Below are 16,868 nucleotides of genomic sequence, written 5' to 3'. Positions count from 1 at the left end.
CCTAATAGCTGATAAACTTCAGTTTTTCCAAGCAACGGACTTTTATCTTGTGTGACTTTGTAGGTCAAGTGGAGAGCAGTCAGACGGCCATGTGAGCCAAACTGTCAAACTTTTTCCATCCCATGTCGTCTTTTTCTCCACTGAATGGTCTGTGTGAGCTATGGAGACGATGCTTTACCGATAAATGGCGGTCTTTTTCAACAGTCTGTGCACTATTCTGCAGTTTTCTAAATTTAACGCCTTGTTTTGAGAGGTCTTTACCTCTCTAAGTTACAGTCGGTGTCATGGAGATTTTCACCAACGGTAGCTAGCTATGTGTTCCACACATAGGCAGCGGACACTGCCCCAATAGTCCGCTTATCGGACATTTTCACCTGTTAGCTATGACTTCCGCAAGGATACAGAGGACACCACCACGGCTGCTAGGTGACACAAGTGGAGAAGAGACTTCCAGCAGGTGGGCTGAGGAGACCGAGGACTGCTCCTGACCTACTGAGTCTGGTTAGTACTTAAGTTAGTGACCACGCTGTGTTTTAAGGTAGCTCTTAGTTCAAAGTGTCGATAAATTTAAGTGTGAAAAGGTAAAACGGAGGCTAAAGTTCAAGCTGTGGTGAAGCATTTAGTTGTAATTTCATCCTGTGACTAAATGTTAAAAATGATGATTGTCTCTTAAATATAGAGAAATTTCCAGGTTGCTCTAGCTTCATCTTACTGCACTGTCTTTAAAGGTTACGATTTTTTGAAAATCTTAATTCTACAAGCAAGGTCACCAAAAGATTTTTTTAAATTACTGGACACTATTTATGTAATATTGTATGAAAATTATTCTAAAAAAGAAAAACAAAAGAAAAACAGGGATTGTTTACTTAGGGAAAGAAATAAAAAAGAAACCCTGAGACTCCTTAGGAAACGTCCCCTAAAAGTAATTCTTACCAATCCTCAGGGAATTAGCAGTAAATGCTATTAGAATTAAAAGGTTGAATTACTTAGAGTAGAGGTTCTCAGCTGGTAGCTTGGGACCCAAAAGTAGGTCACAGAGCTGTTTTTCTGTATTAATATGCCTTTTAAAAATGTTCATTTGTCAGTCATCTATTTACCCCATCTAGGTCTGAACTTAAACAGTGTTCATTAATCGAATGCAAATAGCTGAAAAGGTGCTGATTTTGAGACTAGATCAGCTGAGAAAAAGGCCTCGTAAGGTTGGATTAAAAAAATATTGAAGGAATTTAAAGATTTCTTTTAAATATTTTTAGGGAATATTTCTCAAGGTTCTCTAGGCCATGGAGAGGTTTTTTTGAAGTCTTTTGGGAGGAGTTTTTGCAGGTTTTAAAGAGAGTGGAAATAAACCTGATACTTTTCACAAGACTGCAAAAGCAAAGACCATCAGCATACATTACCTGTTTTCATTTCATTGTTTTAATGCCCAAAACTGAGGGGTAGGTGTCAATGTAAATTAGCTTGCTGCCAAAACACAGCCTGATTTTATTTTTACAAATGCAAAGGTTCTTGAAAAGCTTTACGTAATAATCGCCAATTAAGCTAAAACCTGTGGCTTGTTTAAAATGAAGAGAGAAATGGCAAAAATGGCCCACTTTTTTAACAGTAGACATAGCTATTTTGCCAGTATGCTGTACATTTCTTTGTCAAAGTCTAAAAGTGGTTTAAAATTCGGAATGCATGATTTTAGATTTTTGCCAATATCTCATCGATATCTCATGCATCTGATATTTACTTTTCTTTTTACTTTAAATTTTAGAACACAATTCAGAGTTTTAGGATGTCCAAAATTAATATATTTCAGCCTTTAAAACGCACTTAAAAGTGTAAGGAATGATGATGGACAAGGAACACTTCAGCTGATGTAGGTCTGTTGGTCCAGACTAAAACTCCACAAACTGATTTGTTTATGCAGCCAATAGTGACAGATGATATGAGCAGATTTTTAGCCTAAATATCAGCAAAAATGTTCATATCTGATGATACCAGTAATCAGAGATGTGAATCTTTAAGAATCTCTAGACTAAATTTAATTTAGTCGTGAAAACGGCAGCTTTGGCAGAAGACGAGTGAGAAAGGAGAATGGAGGAAGAGAGTAAAAGGAAAGCGAGCGAGAGTGGTGTTTTGTTTTCAAAAAATAGCGTTAGATAGTGGCATTTGTGCGTGTCTGTCATGTGCAATAACAATATGTTACTTGAGAATGTTGAGAATGCATTTTTCCACCTTTATTTGCACTAATTGTCGCCTATGTATATAGTTATCTTTTGCACTGTGTTTTGCACACCCAGAGTCCTAGACTCAAAAAAATGACTGTTGATGGTTCTAAACATGAATAGGTTCACATTTCAAATGTCAGATCAAACCTTCATGAGCAATAACAAAATTTATTCTCATAAAAGCCATGAAAAACAAATCCGTTTTTGTGTTTTTCTTCTTTTAAACTGCTGACAATTTCATGTAATGTGCAATAATCATTAACCAGATTTTGAAAAGTCAAGTTCAAGTACTCCTGGGAAAAGGGACCAAAGCTCTCAGACATAGAACATTTCCTGACTATTTTACAGCCATAATAACAAAATATGTCCAAATCACCATTTTTAGACTCAGTAGGTAAAGGGTTAAGCAAGAAATGTATTAATTAGAAATTTGTTAGTGAAAAAAAGTAACTGAGTAACTCAGTGCTTCACAGACAGTTCAGGCAGTATGTAAGTGTGTCAGACAGCGCTGTAAACTTTACAGATGCTAAGAGCTAGCACTGTTAACGCTAACAGCACTGCTAACACACTTCCTACAGCAGTAGCGTGAGACCGCACATGCAGTATTTGCTGTGGGTCTGCAGTGGAAATTACACTCAGGATGTAATGAAGTTTAAAAATAATGATTCTTGGAAATATTCAATCAATTTAGAATTGTAGACATTAATATATACAATTCTGGTGTGAATCGATTTTTTTCCCCAGCAAATCTACCAGTATTTCTCTTTTTGAGCTCATTCCTGCTGATACCAGTATCATGCTGATGGGATCATGCATCTCTATTTAAAATATCACACTCAAGCGATATTTTAGAGTCTAGCTGATGGTCTGTTTTACTTTGGCAACTCACATCAAAGCATCAGTATGTGATTTTTATTTTATTACTGATCAAAAACTTCCCATTAGAGGTGAAAGAAAAGCTTTTGTCCTCTGTAGTACAAAGCGAGATGATACTGTTAGAAGCCAAAAATGTGGACAGAGCTTAGCTTAGCCACAGACAGGCAGACGGTTACTCAGTGAGGACTGCACCGGTCCCACACTGTCGGGCTGTCAGGATTTACCATGTCCCGTACGTTTGTAACTCCCTCCTTCACATTCTGCGTTTGTCTTGCAGTTGTGTTTTCCTGGAAGCTGTTGTAAACAAGACATCAGGGTTAGAGGGTGTGTGAGTACACAGCTGAGGAATGTGAAGAAACATCAGATGAAAATAGAACAAAAATGCGAAACAAAGTGCATTAATTTTGACTTTACTTTTCTTTTTAATACATAAACTGCAGCTGGACTCATCTGGAGCCCATTATGTTTAGAAAAATGTGTGGCCTATATTCTACAGCTGGACAATTATTCACTTACATAAACAGTCTTGGAATGAGGCACAATTTCCGTTTAGTTTGACTATTTATGGATGTGTGTAAGTCAGGCAGAAAAGAAGAAAACAGAGAGGAAATAGGGCTAAAAGGACTGTGGGAATACTCACCTCTGGGCACTTTGACATGCTCTGACCTTCAGTTATGATGTAGTTTGTCATCACCACGAAAGATGAGTCCCCCTGTTAGGTTTAGGATTAACAGAGATAATGTGTTAATGTTATTTATTTATGCCATAAAATTATATAAAGAAGGATGTCGTAGTTTAGTGCAGCTGTACTTGAGTTTATTGAAGGCAGCCTGTAAAACAATAACCATTTGTGTGCCAATTGTAGCCTTGATGATATCATAAACAGCCATATAAAAAAAAAACAAAAAAAAACAAAAAAACAAAGACACATTATTTTTTCTGCTGTCGGGTTTCAGTTTCTCAGTCACATTTTGGAAAATTCTGTTTACTTGATAAAAAAAATAAGGTTATTTCTACTCTCATATGTCCTGGAAAATACTCATCTACAGCTAATTAGCTTAGCTTTGCATAAGACCCAGAAACATGAGGAATACAGCTTTTGAAGATAACATAATCCAGCCACCAGCTCCTCTAAAGGCTCACTACTAATTTACATGACATGTATGTTTAATCTGCATTAAATTAACATTTTATGGTTTTATGTGTGGCACCATGAGATTTAAACTGTTATAAAAGAGGTTCATAAGTCTATAAAAGTATATACCAATGGACTATTGATTTAAATATCTTTTTTTTTTAGTGTGAAAATGTGTTTTAAGTGCATCAAAATACAATTCTTTGTCCACTTGAGGCTGTCTATGAAAGGCAAGGAAGCCCCATTTACATTCAAACCTCATAAATCCGTTTTGATTATTCAAGCCAAATCCACAACTTTCCCCTCTCTTGCAGAAAAAATTTGAGCTTCAAGAGCTTCATTTCCTGTTTTCTGTTGTATTTTGGTACCAATTTGAACTAAAATGAGGTCAGCTAATTGGGGGTATTGAAGTAAAATTTTCTAGTCAACTTTCCTTATAATTGGAGTCAACTGGGTCTGACTGAATTACCCTGAAACAAAACAGGACCTCTGTAGTTTAGCAGAGAACGCCATATAAAGGTGTGTTTTTTTTCTGGATAGGTTCTCAGATAAACACCAAACCCATGGACAGCCAATATTTTAAAATGTAGAAAATGTCGTTTTTTTGTTTTTTTTTAATAACTGAAAAGAGATAACACCATCATGAACAATTCCAGCCTATAGTCTACTCACACTGCAACATAACTATATAGTAAAATGGCAACCCAGGCTAAAGCATGTGTAGAAATTTGATCTCCTCTCTTGAAATGCACAGTATGTAAAATCCATCGCTGGGGTTTCTTAATCAAAACAGTAATAATATGATGGGTTGTAACTAAGGATGTTCCCTATTTGGCTAAATATGCTTTTAAATCATGTTTATCCGACTAGTCTAAAGTGGAGAAAATGATTAGAAAACAGTCAAATTCATTCCAGGTTTGTTGTGTCAGTGGGTTAATGATGTGAGGCTGGTGTGCTGAGTAGAGTGTGGCTAAAGTTAGCAGCTAGCTCCACCAGCCTTGGTTCCCTTTTGCAGGTTAATATTGTGCTTAATTTGGTAACTCATCGCTTTAATTGAGTAGTTACACATGTGTATAACCCTCAACAGGTAGCATACAACTTTATTTCCATTTTCTAGTTAGTTCTTGTTTTGAACCTGGACTTAATTCATCATTCACTCTGTAAGACGTATTCACTAGGGTCTTCGATTTATAATTCTAGATGCCCCTCACTTATTATTTTTTCTTTTACTAACGTTAGTGCAGCTAAGCCTACTTTTTTAAATGTCTGAAATACACACTGGAATCAATCAATCAATCAATACTTTGTTCCATCTAGTATTATTTAGAACTATCAGTGATAGTTGTTGGTACAGCCTGTGATATATTAAACATAAGACAAAAAAGAGGAAAGCAAAAAGTTAATGAAAAATTAAAAAGCAAAACAGAAAACAACCATATATCTCCTGACTTAAATGATAAAAAATAGTTACATAATATGCAAACTAAAAATACACCCTTTTTAGAGCAATTTTTCATATTTCTGATTTATCAAGTGTGCAGTAACACCATTTTTACTCAGCTGATAGATCAGTAAGGCAGATGATTCGCTTTTTAACGGACATACCTGACACAGGCAAACTGTTAAAACAATGTGGGCTTATGACACATCTGCATGCTGTATGTCAGAAACTGTACCTGAAGCTTTTCTTGAACTTTGATCTAATTGGTAACCTAAATGTCTACCAAGGTCCTTTTCTCTACAAGAATACATTTACAAAACTGGTGATTGAAGTTAATCTGATCAAAAGCGCAGCAAGTCTTTCCCCCTCTGCCTTGAAGATGTTTGTTGAGAACGTCACATTACAGGGAAGAACTCCAGATAGAGACAAGATGTGATTTCCTAATAAAGTCAAAATCCCAAAGTTTTGTACCATTTATGGCTGTGTCAACTGTTCAAATCAGGGATAAAAACAATATTGAGTCCCAAAAGTAGTGACTCACTGAGGACCAAAGTTTAAAAGGCTCATGGGGAAACAGTGGCAGGCATGGATTAAAGCCTCTGTCTGAAGTCTGGAGGAGCGGTGTTAGACAACGTTGGTGTATGATCTGTTTCCAACAAGTGGTCTGTTTATGTTTAGTACTGTTTGTCACAGTTTGGCACTGTAAACCCTGATCTAGCTTGTGCTTCCCCATGTGATGTTCATCCAGCCTCACTCGTTGCAATGAGAAATCCACATCATTTCAGAGATCCAGACCCTTTGCCTTAACTCACTAATAAGAGCCGGTCTTTGAGCTCCTAAAGAAAGGAAACTGATTGTCAGAGGTGAGCCTGCTCCTGATTTATGTCATTCAAAAATAACACATCCTCGCTCTGTTGCTCACACCATAAGGTTTATTTCAGGAATGCACAGTCAGATACTAGACTCAGAATCATTTATATCATGATGATTGCCACTCATTATTTGAGTTGGAGCCATGTCTGCAGGTAGGTGTTACTGGAACATATATTAAATGTCAGAAGTGGAGCACACTGCAAACTATGCACTGCTATACTATTAAGAGGAGGGGGGAAGAACATCTTAAGAAACAAAATGAACTTTCAAAATATTTTTAAGAACTGTAAAGGTATTGTAAAGTATTTATATTTTACGCTGTATTGGTGAGTATCAAAATACAAGCATTTGTACTCATACTCTGTCTGAAAAGTGGTTTCAGGCAATCCCTAGTTTGTTTGGTAAATATGATAACACTTCCAATCAGAAGCATGTTTAAGACAAAACAAAGAGAGGCGTAGCTCGCCTCTTGCTTAGTACATGACTCCTCAAGACTCTCCCTTCATCTGGCGAGACTTGTAGGACATCATCATTGATGACATTTTTTAAAGGATGGCGGGAAAATTTTGTAGCTGAAACAATCCAGCAAGTTTTTCTTTTTTTTTTTTTTTTCCTTTTTTTTTTTTTAATGTGTACTGGATAATTTGGTGACGAATGACATACAGCATGTGGTGCCATCTGTCATCACATTAGAAATAAATAGTTACCACTCATTTTTTCCCTGACTGATAATTTCACTCATAGCAGAAATTCACAGCTCCACCAATCAGAGACGTTGCTGTGACACTGTAGGATTGTGGGTAAAATAGTGCTGTAAGGATGGCAAATAAAACTTTTTCTTAAAAACAAAGTCTATAACAAATAAGAGTGTGTCTTCTACATGACCATATATCATTAGTTCTCTGTTGAAACTGACTTTAGTGAAAACAAAACAAAAAAAAAAAAACAGTTTAGATTCACTTGTTGCAGCAGAATGCAAGTTATGCAAGCAAAGCTAGGATCAACCAATCAGAGATGTTGCTGTGACAGTCTAGGATTCAAGGTAATGTAGTGGTCTCGCAATAAACCATTTTTCCCTTGAAACAGAGCAGATTACATATGAATTCTTGTCTTCTACAGCAGTGGTATCCAACCTTTGTGACACATTAAATTTTGTTTAATGAGCCGAAATATTTAAGTGTGGGAAATATGCGAAAAATCAGCAATCAGAAAGGGGGGGAAAACTTTTTCATGGCACTGTAAAATACACTAAAAATAACTAGTAAGTGTGATATTTAGTGCTTTCCAAAGCTATTTAAGTTGACTAAAAATCTGTGTTTAGTGGATTATATTTTGCTCAACTAATTGCATTTGAATTTGAAAATATAAATTGCATGATAAATTGTTAGGAAAACTATAGATCTTAAATTAAATCATAAATAATTGTAGTGATTAATTTGATAGAATCCCTCAAGTCACAAAAATGTGACCCTCCAGCAATTAAAATAAAAAAATAAAGCCAAATAAAATAAATGCAGCTATAACAGTAACCAAAATTGTTCATCCCTGCTTTAAGTATCAAGATGGGAATATATTTTTTTTTGTTTTAATTAGAATTATTGTTAACTGATAGGTAGAAGTGGTAAATAAATGTATTTGATTTTGTGTGTGACGGTGCCACACCTATTTAAGTCAGGGTCCTAAATGGGTCACCCCATTGAAGAAAACATTTATACACGCCCCTGCTGTTATAACTCAGTATTCTACTTTGGTTCTTATAATTATAAACACCTATGGAGATCATAAACTACAACGGCAGATTTCTCTCAAACTATCCCACAACCACATTAAACAGTCAGAGCAATGAACGTATCTCTATTTTCTACTAACCTACTACAGCATTGTTTCAGGAATAAAGAAGACTAGTATGGCTGTTACCTTTCTGTTCATAGCAGGAAAACTTACAAAGTGATTGTTTCATCTTGTTGGCCTGGCTTATCACATCAAACCATTAACTTAATCCAGCCTGATTTAAAAAAGGCCCACGCCCTGGTGTCATTGTCTTTTTATTTCATTCCCACAGATAACAGGTCACAGGGACTTTTTGTGTAAACAAAGAAATGTGTTTGATCTTGGTCTTACTTTTGGGCATTTGTTTGATCAGGTCTTTACAGGATGCACGCAATGACACAGTGACACCTTGATGTTGGCAAAGCCAGTAACTTTCACTCTGTGTGTATTTTAACCAAGTGTTATCAAAAACTGGATCTGGTATGAAATCTAGCCAACACGGATGTTTTAAGAGCATGACTAAACCTTAATCTTTGTCATCATCTGACTGCTTTCTTTAGGGAACATATGGACCTTTATGTTTCTGATATGACTCAGCCTGATGTTTATTCACACTGACAGTTTGATTCATAGACTTTTGACATTGAATTCATGACATCTGGCTTTGGCCCAGACTTTCTATTAACCTTACCATGGTCGCTAATTTGTCACGTGTTAAAACTAGTTCTTGAACACTTAAAAGTCAGATAGTTAAAGCGTGAAAGGCTTCAGTCACCAACCTGTGGAGGAAAGACGTAGTCCGCCACATCCCAGACTCGCTCTCTTCCTTTATCATTGGTGTACCCCACTCCTTTCATTTTGGTGAAGACGGAGCTCACTGCTGTGTCCGTGGACTGGTATCCTTTCTCATAGATGAACACCCACCTGTATGAAAAAAAAAAACAAAACGTCCTGTCAGTTTTTCACCACACTCCAGCCAACCCTCTGTCCCCACAGGCAAGGGCAAGAATAGAGGTGATGTGGACATACCGACCCTTCCAGCAGCATGCCTCAGAGAAACGAGTGAGTGATTGTGATTGTGAAATGTCAAAGTGATCACACATGCTTGTCACTTTGCCATCACTTCAACAAAATAATCATGTTAGATATCTCTGTGCGGACAGAAAGTAACAAATATGCACATTTTGCAGTGTAATCTGAGGAAATATCTGTGATTCGCCACTCAAAGATTAAAGTTAGACCCCTGGTAGTCATGTCAGAACAAAGGCTCTTGAAGTCCTTATCTTTAGTAAGTTTTCTATTTGTGCATTTATTAAGTCAGTGATGAGTGATAGTTGCGTGTTGAATGCCACATTTAGTGACATATGAGCACAAGTCACTAGACTAGGTCACTAGTTAAGCCGTTACACCTACTCTCCTACAGCATCATCAACAGTGAAGGCATTTTATGATCATGTTTCTGATTTTCTAATAAATATGGCTTTTGCTTAAGCCCACAAATTTGTTTCATATGATATTATTTTGCAATTAAAGCATAAATTGCTGTATTATCTCTATATATGTAATTAGCTACTAAAAGTGCTACAAATATGTTAAAAAGCTTTGTCTTAAGCACATTTAATAAAGCTTTTAAATGTCAAATAATAATTTCCAAATTTATTAGTGCACAGCAGACTGTAGCAGATGCTGAAGTTATCACCTCTATATAAGAGATAGAGGATGTATTGTGAGTCAGGAACTGGTTTGACTTGAAAATTGGGCTGAATTGAGTCCTGCAGATGGATACAGCTGTTTCTGTGTTTCTCACTGGTGAATCCATCTAACAAAGCTCCCGTCTGAACCTTTTGGGCCCGGGTAGAAAGTGACAGGACCAATCAGTGACGAGAGGCAGTACTTTCAGGTGCGGCGGAGCCGTGGTGTGAAGATGTGACAGAACGTTCATCCAATCACCGTCCGAGTTTTTCTTCAAAGCCTCTGCCCTTTCCCAAACGCTGTGTATGAGAGGTTTTCCAGATTGATGTGTGAAACCAATCCATCTGGCGTGCCAGGTTAGGGGAACACATTGTACTGACAAATTACATCACCTCTTTCCTGACAGAGGTCACGTCTCACTGTAGGGGTCTGCAAGTGTGGTGTCTTGACCTGTCTGCAGCCAAACCCCTCTAACCTTGAGCATTCCTAGAGGGACACTTGTGTGCATAAACGCTTTGGGGAAAGCTCTGATTAGTTTTTAAATGAAATTTAGAAGAGCAGGCTTTGAAACTTCCATCCATCCATTTTCTTTACCGCTTATTCTGTTAGGGGTGGGGGTGGGGGGCTGGAGCCTATCTCAGCTTTCATTGGGCGAGAGACGGGGTACACCCTGGACTGGTCTCCAGTCAACCGCAGGGCTGACATATAGAGACAGACAACCAGGCATGCTCACATTCAAACCTACGCCCAATTAAGAATAATCAATTAACCTATTGAGCGTGAAGCCAGAGAACCCGGAGAGAACCCACACATGCACGGAGAGAACATGCAAACTCTGCACAGGAGAAAAGATCCTGACCGGGAAGCGAACCAGGAACCTTCTTGCTGTGAGACAACAGCGCTAACCCCTGCGCCACCGTGCAGCACCACTTCAAAACTTCCTTGCTGTATAAATGTAAAGCAAAACTTGGGAACTGTTATACTCCCAGAAGCTACAGTCATTTAAGTCAGCCTCACATAGCAAAAATGTGTGGCTCAGTATAGACTCTGTCTCAACCAGAAGGCCAGGGGTTCAAGCCCCAGCTCCTGCAGTCACATGTTCATATTGCCCTTGGGCAAGACACTTAACCACAAACTGCTCCCACTGCTGCGTCATTGACATGTGAGTGCCTGAATGGGATAAGTTAACACTAGTTAGTGCTAATTCTTTGTAGCAGCCTTTACCATCACTCATACCTGCCAACACTCCCCTGTTTCTGCTGTATTTTTTGGCCATCTCCCACCCACCACCTATTTTGTCATTTCCCTGGAAACTCCCATAATGTTAATGGCTTAACTAGAGATATGTGAATTCACAAACGCAGAATCATATGTTCCATATGTTTCTTTTAGGACATTAAAGTAGCCAGATCCTGTATAAATCGTGTAAAATACATGCAATACATATCAACAAAAAATCTCAACCCCACCGTCCCTGTGACCTGGAAACCCACGACCTGATTGACAGAGTGATCTGAGCTCTGCGGCTGAGAATGACAGGACAGAACGGCTGTTACCAATTTCATCCGTCCTTCTGTCTTTTTCCCTTCTTTGCATTATGATAATACTTTATCATCTTGTCTATATAATATTCTGCAAAAATGTTTACTCAGTTGGTCTCTTGAGTGTTTAACTGCTTTGAGTCTGCTCTAGTGCTGTCTTTTTGAGGAAAAGTTGTGCTAGTTGGTTAGAAACACTGCCTCTGTTTTTGTCTTTTATGCGAGAGGTACATTATCAATACCTCCTATGTGAGTATGTGAGCAGTGACAGTAACATCGTTTGAAAAGGACGTATACATTTTCATATGTAAAGGGAGTATAAATGGGCCTTAAGTTCCACTCGTTTTTAAGTTTATCAAACCCCTCTTTTTTCCTCTTTTGCACTTTTCTGATCTCATGTGTTTCACAAAGATAGATGGAAACCTGAGTTAACAAATTTTCTGTGTTTTCATCCTGTCCATGAAGGACGTTGAATCTCTAACCTTACTCCTCAAACTTGTTTACATGCTCACATGATTTTGTTCCTCTTGGATGGATGTTAAAGTTTGTCTATATTGTGTCTTGCTGTTTTCCCCCTATTTTTTGATCTGCAAAATTTTTTTAGGACTAAATTCTCTAGGGCCTTCAATCGAGACCTGCCGTTAATTTTAAAAATACAGGCAACAGCAGGCTTGTAAACATGACCGGACCTTCAAATGGGATGGGCCTTTATTTGAAGTTTTAGGGTATACAGATACCTGAAAACTGCTTTCAAAGGTGATGTATATGTGCTTTGCTATTTCAGGTATATACATTTACTTACTTATTTCAAACTGGTGGAAACATGTCAGTTTCAGAAAAAGGAACTGAAAGTTTCTCAAGTGGGTGGTAGACATGCTTAATTTCAGTCGTGGCCCAGCAGAAGGACACTGCTGTTCTTGATAATGATGAAACTTCACTAGCTGATGGAGCAGATAGTGTAACTGAAAAAATGAAAAGTCATCCTAAACAGCATTGTGGGTGTTTATTAGAGTAATGTTGCGTGCCGTGGTTTTGTGTTTTGTCCCTCTCTTTGTCTCTGGAGATTGAGCACACCTGTGGCAACTCAGCAATCAGGGTCAGAGTATAAAGAGCAGGAGAGACGAGGCAGTCAGTGCCAGGGGGGGCATTCAGCTGCGTGTGTGAGACCTGCACTAGTGCTTACCCCTCCAGTACGAGGACTGTGTTTTTCTTCAAGGTGTTTGTTAGTGGTTTTATTTTTGGTTGATAGCTTTTGGTCTTGTTTTGAGATCACCCTTTCTTTTGTTGGTGTTTTGGGATGGAAGCTTGTCTGAAGTTGTACGTTTTACTTCGTGTGTAAGTAAAACCTTTAAAATGCAAGATTCTTAGTTCCTCCATTTTTTTCTTAATTTCATTTCTTTTTACTACATTCATGTTCTTGACATTTCATGGAGCGTGATAAACTAGGGGCTCATCTGGGATCCAAAAGAACATTCAGAGTTAATCATCACAGTTACAATAAACACAATGAGACTATGAAGTTTTAAGAATGGTTCACTTAGGCCAGAGCAGTTTTCTTGGCCTATATGGTAACAGCATTATATCATAGTATTACAAAATGTAAAAAAGGATAATGCATTTAAATGCATATTTTACATGCTACAACCCATCCCTCTAAAACAAACCTGTGATGGCATACTGAGGTCATGTCCAAGCATTAAAGTGCAAGCTGTTTTTACTTTCGTCTCACTGCACGCTTTCAAGTGTCATCTATACCCAGCTGAGATTGTCCAGCTGCTACTGTTGTGATACTGATTTAGGCCTTCACAATAAAAACATTTAAGAAAATACAAAGTACAGATGTAGCACAGAAGTAGTGTGATTATCATTGATTTAGCTGAGTTGTGGCTACTGTATCGGCAAGTTTACATAGCTTCAGTTTACAGTTGCTTTTCTGACCTTGTTCAAACCACAGCCTGGATATTTGACTTATCGTGGACTTTAAACAAGAGAGTCTTGAGTTAAAACACACCTTTAAAAAGTTGTTTAAGCTGTTATAAGATGAATGGTTGCAACACTAGGCTCAAGATATATAGAGACAAAAAAATGCAAGCCGCTTGTGTTGAAACCCCAGACGAGCCGACAGGGACACAAAGTGAATGTACTTGCTGTATGTTGTGGTTATTACAACAATCAAACTTGAAGAGGAATGAGCACACTCTGTGCTCACTTACAACAGCACTAGGCCTGTGCTCAAAAAATCAATATGGTGATGTATAGTCACGCACCCCTTGCCAATACACAGATTTTACAGAACCGACATAGCCATGTACGCTGTGATGGCAGTTTTACCACATACATCCCCATGGTGCAGTTAACCAAAAACATCATGGATAGTGTTTACCTACTGGCAGCAAGCTAAAAGCAAAGATCCTGATAGCGGCTTAAAGCAGCTGCTGCAGGCAGTGTTAGTAATGCTGCTGATTTATCACTCGTCTGTTCATTAAAGAAACAATAATAACGTTTTATGTGAAAGTATTAAAAGCAACAGCAAGAGAAACAACAAAGGGGGAGTTTTTAGGCTTAAAAAGTTAGATATTTATGTATTGGAATTTATGAATAGCTAAGTGATTATAATGAGACAATTTTAGTTTACTTAATGACTATTTTAATTTAATTTAATCTCTGAGGATCTGAGTGTAGAATCTGGGATTCTACACTTCTAGGAATGTTGGACATTTATGCTGTCATGTCTAGGACCCCAAACCAACGTGTAACGCAATACGTATCGTATCATGGCCCCTGTATCAGGATACGTATCGTATCGGGAGGCTGGGGGAAATACCCAGCCCTACTGTTTACTGTGCTCAATTACAACAGCACTAGTGGGTGACGTGAGTCATCCAACTGCTTGTAATGCTAGATAAAAGCATGCTAATGACTGGACTCAGACTGAGCAGCTATGTTACATATCACTCTGCTACACAAGCAGAGTGCTGGCACCGATTTTACCTCTGTATGAGAGCAATTTTACCTCTTTGGCAACTATTTTACCTCTCTATGGCAGCAATTTTACATCTCCAAGGCAGTGATTTGACCTCTCGATGGCAGCGATTTTACCTCTCGATGGCAGCGATTTTACCTTTCTATGGCAATGTTTTTACCTCTCGATGGCAGAGATTTTTTTTATCTTGATGGCAGGGACTTAACATTCTCCTAGTCAATCCTGGATCATCCAAACCATCCACTTTACAAGAAGTTTTTGCAGCTTCTGTCTAGCTGCAGATATGTCCTTCCCACATAGAGGACTAACAGACTAAAAAAAGCTGTTACATTTTATTTGATTGAAATGTGATTCTTTTTTTTTTCTTTTCTTTTTAAAGGTTTATTTTTGGGCCTTTTCATGCCTTTTTATTACATAGAGGAAGGACAGTGGATAGACTTGGAAACAGGGAAGAGAGTGGGGGAGAGACATGTGGTAAAGGGGAACAAGCCGCCCGTGTATATGGGTAGCGCCTTAAACCACTCGACCATCTGCGCCCCCTGTAATGTGATTCTTTAAAGACATTTGATTTGATAAATTAATTTAACACATGAAATATTTTGTATTTTAGGCTTGCCCATAATAATGCTCAGATTATTCTATAAATAAAATAAATTCTATAAATCAATGAGCAGGCCTTTTACACTGAAACCATGCTCCAGTAACCAAATCACATTTTATTTTTGTATTTCTTCAGGGCTTTATATTCACTCTGAGCACCAATAGGTTCATAGAGGGAGTATGACGTTGTGACTTTTAACTGTCTGTTTAATCTTACACTATAGAGCCACTATAATGGCAGGTAACATAAGTTAGTAGCCCTGTTGTAAGCTTTTTGGTCATTCAGTCCTTTTTAAAAGCACTTGGCAGAAAGTTCGTGTCACGCTTTTTAATTCTTCCAACCGGCTTAATATCTACTGGTGACTTAAACTATCCATTCTGTGGCAGAAATTTTACCAGTGACAGTATTGTTACCAGTTTACCACAAGGTTTAGTCTATTCTAGTGCAATTCTGTCGTTCATGTACTTCACTAAAGAGTATATTTTCCAAACTGCTTCATGTTCTTGTCTACAGAATTTGAAGTCGGACTACTCTATAAATCACACAAACACTCTTCCTGTGTTTTTCATGTTGTAATATTTTCCCCCAAAAGATAAAATATCACAAAGTCCATATTTTCCATTATTGTTGTTACATTGCAGAGAAGATGACCAAACCAATAAGTGCATTCAGTGTCAGCTTTCTTCTTCTTCTTCTTTTGTTAGGTAACAGCAATCTGTAGACAGCCTTCATGTGCTCCACAGTCAGGCATTGTACCTCATTACATCTAGATGCAGATAAGAATAACTGAAATGAATAAATCCTTAAAATCTGATGAAGGTCACATGAAAACCTTGAGCTTTCATACATAAATAACTTGTTGGAGATCATGTCATATGATGATGACATACTTATTACATATAATTCTTTGATTAAATGAAATATGTTGCTTAATGACCACTGATTGAGTGATCCTGCCTTGGAGGAGCCTTTTTGTTAGGCTAATAAATGTGTCACTGAGTCCATGTTTCTCTCTATGTATCTCTTAAAGAGACATTTTTCCTTCAGGGCTAATGAAGAGGACTACTGATAAGTTTAACAGAGCTTTTTATTTTGCTTTTTTAGGTATATATGTATTGTCAAAGTTATTCTAAGGACACTGAGGGTTTGTTTTCTCAGGAAGCAGCATACGGATGGAGACAATACATGAAATCTTAATGTGTGCATCCAGGCCTGTTCCTGTATCTCCGCTCACAACCAAATCAGAGAGGCAGCTTGTTCAGGGCTGTTGCAGAAAAAGGGAGAGAACTGCTGATGTAGGCTCTTTTCTGATTTTAAATCCTAAGTGTTGTGTAGTGTTATATAGTTCGTGCAATGTGCATCTGATGACTGACTGATTGTGGAGTCATGTTGTTCTAGAGGCGCTGTATGATGCCTGTTCTTTGTTAGAGGTTAATAATATGGTCAAGAGTCAGAGGGTTTAATCATGTTCTTCCTCCTCATGATTCATCTAATGACCCCAAGCATTTATGTGCTGACCTTTTGGAGAGCACTCAGGAAACCATTGGTCTTAACCATACTAAATGGTATTATTAAGTATTTAAAATTAGCTTGACTTTGTGCAACTACAGCAACACTGACAGTGTGTTTAGAGAATGGTAATATTGATGTGTTTACTAAAGCACCACCTAGATAGTTTCCTCCCTAAATGCTTCTAGGAAAACGACCGGAACATTCACATCATCGTCATGCATAGCAGTGCCATGC

The 16,868-nt window shown here is 37.8% G+C and overlaps 1 protein-coding gene across 6 annotated transcripts in view; it reads right to left on the bottom strand.

Moving 5' to 3' along the window:
- p2rx1 (purinergic receptor P2X, ligand-gated ion channel, 1) overlaps positions 1 to 16,868 on the bottom strand; it is a 47,399-nt gene that overhangs the window by 20,041 nt on the left and 10,490 nt on the right. For 5 of the 6 annotated variants that reach the window (XR_005992683.1, XM_041801750.1, XM_041801748.1 and 2 more), the window contains exons 2-4: positions 9,088 to 9,232; positions 3,730 to 3,801; positions 3,314 to 3,383 (exon numbers count right to left, since the gene is read on the bottom strand). Coding sequence is in view for 5 of the 6 variants with exons in the window: in XM_041801750.1 (XP_041657684.1) it covers positions 3,314 to 3,383; positions 3,730 to 3,801; positions 9,088 to 9,232 (287 nt within the window). In the remaining variant the exon portion in view is untranslated. The remainder of the gene's footprint in view (positions 1 to 3,313; positions 3,384 to 3,729; positions 3,802 to 9,087; positions 9,233 to 16,868) is intronic. The other variant, XM_041801749.1, reaches the window with a different exon arrangement.

The sequence above is a fragment of the Cheilinus undulatus genome, linkage group 12 (genome assembly GCF_018320785.1).
Source record: "Cheilinus undulatus linkage group 12, ASM1832078v1, whole genome shotgun sequence".
Classification (NCBI taxonomy): domain Eukaryota; kingdom Metazoa; phylum Chordata; class Actinopteri; order Labriformes; family Labridae; genus Cheilinus; species Cheilinus undulatus.
This window is presented reverse-complemented; position numbering and strand designations above follow the sequence as displayed.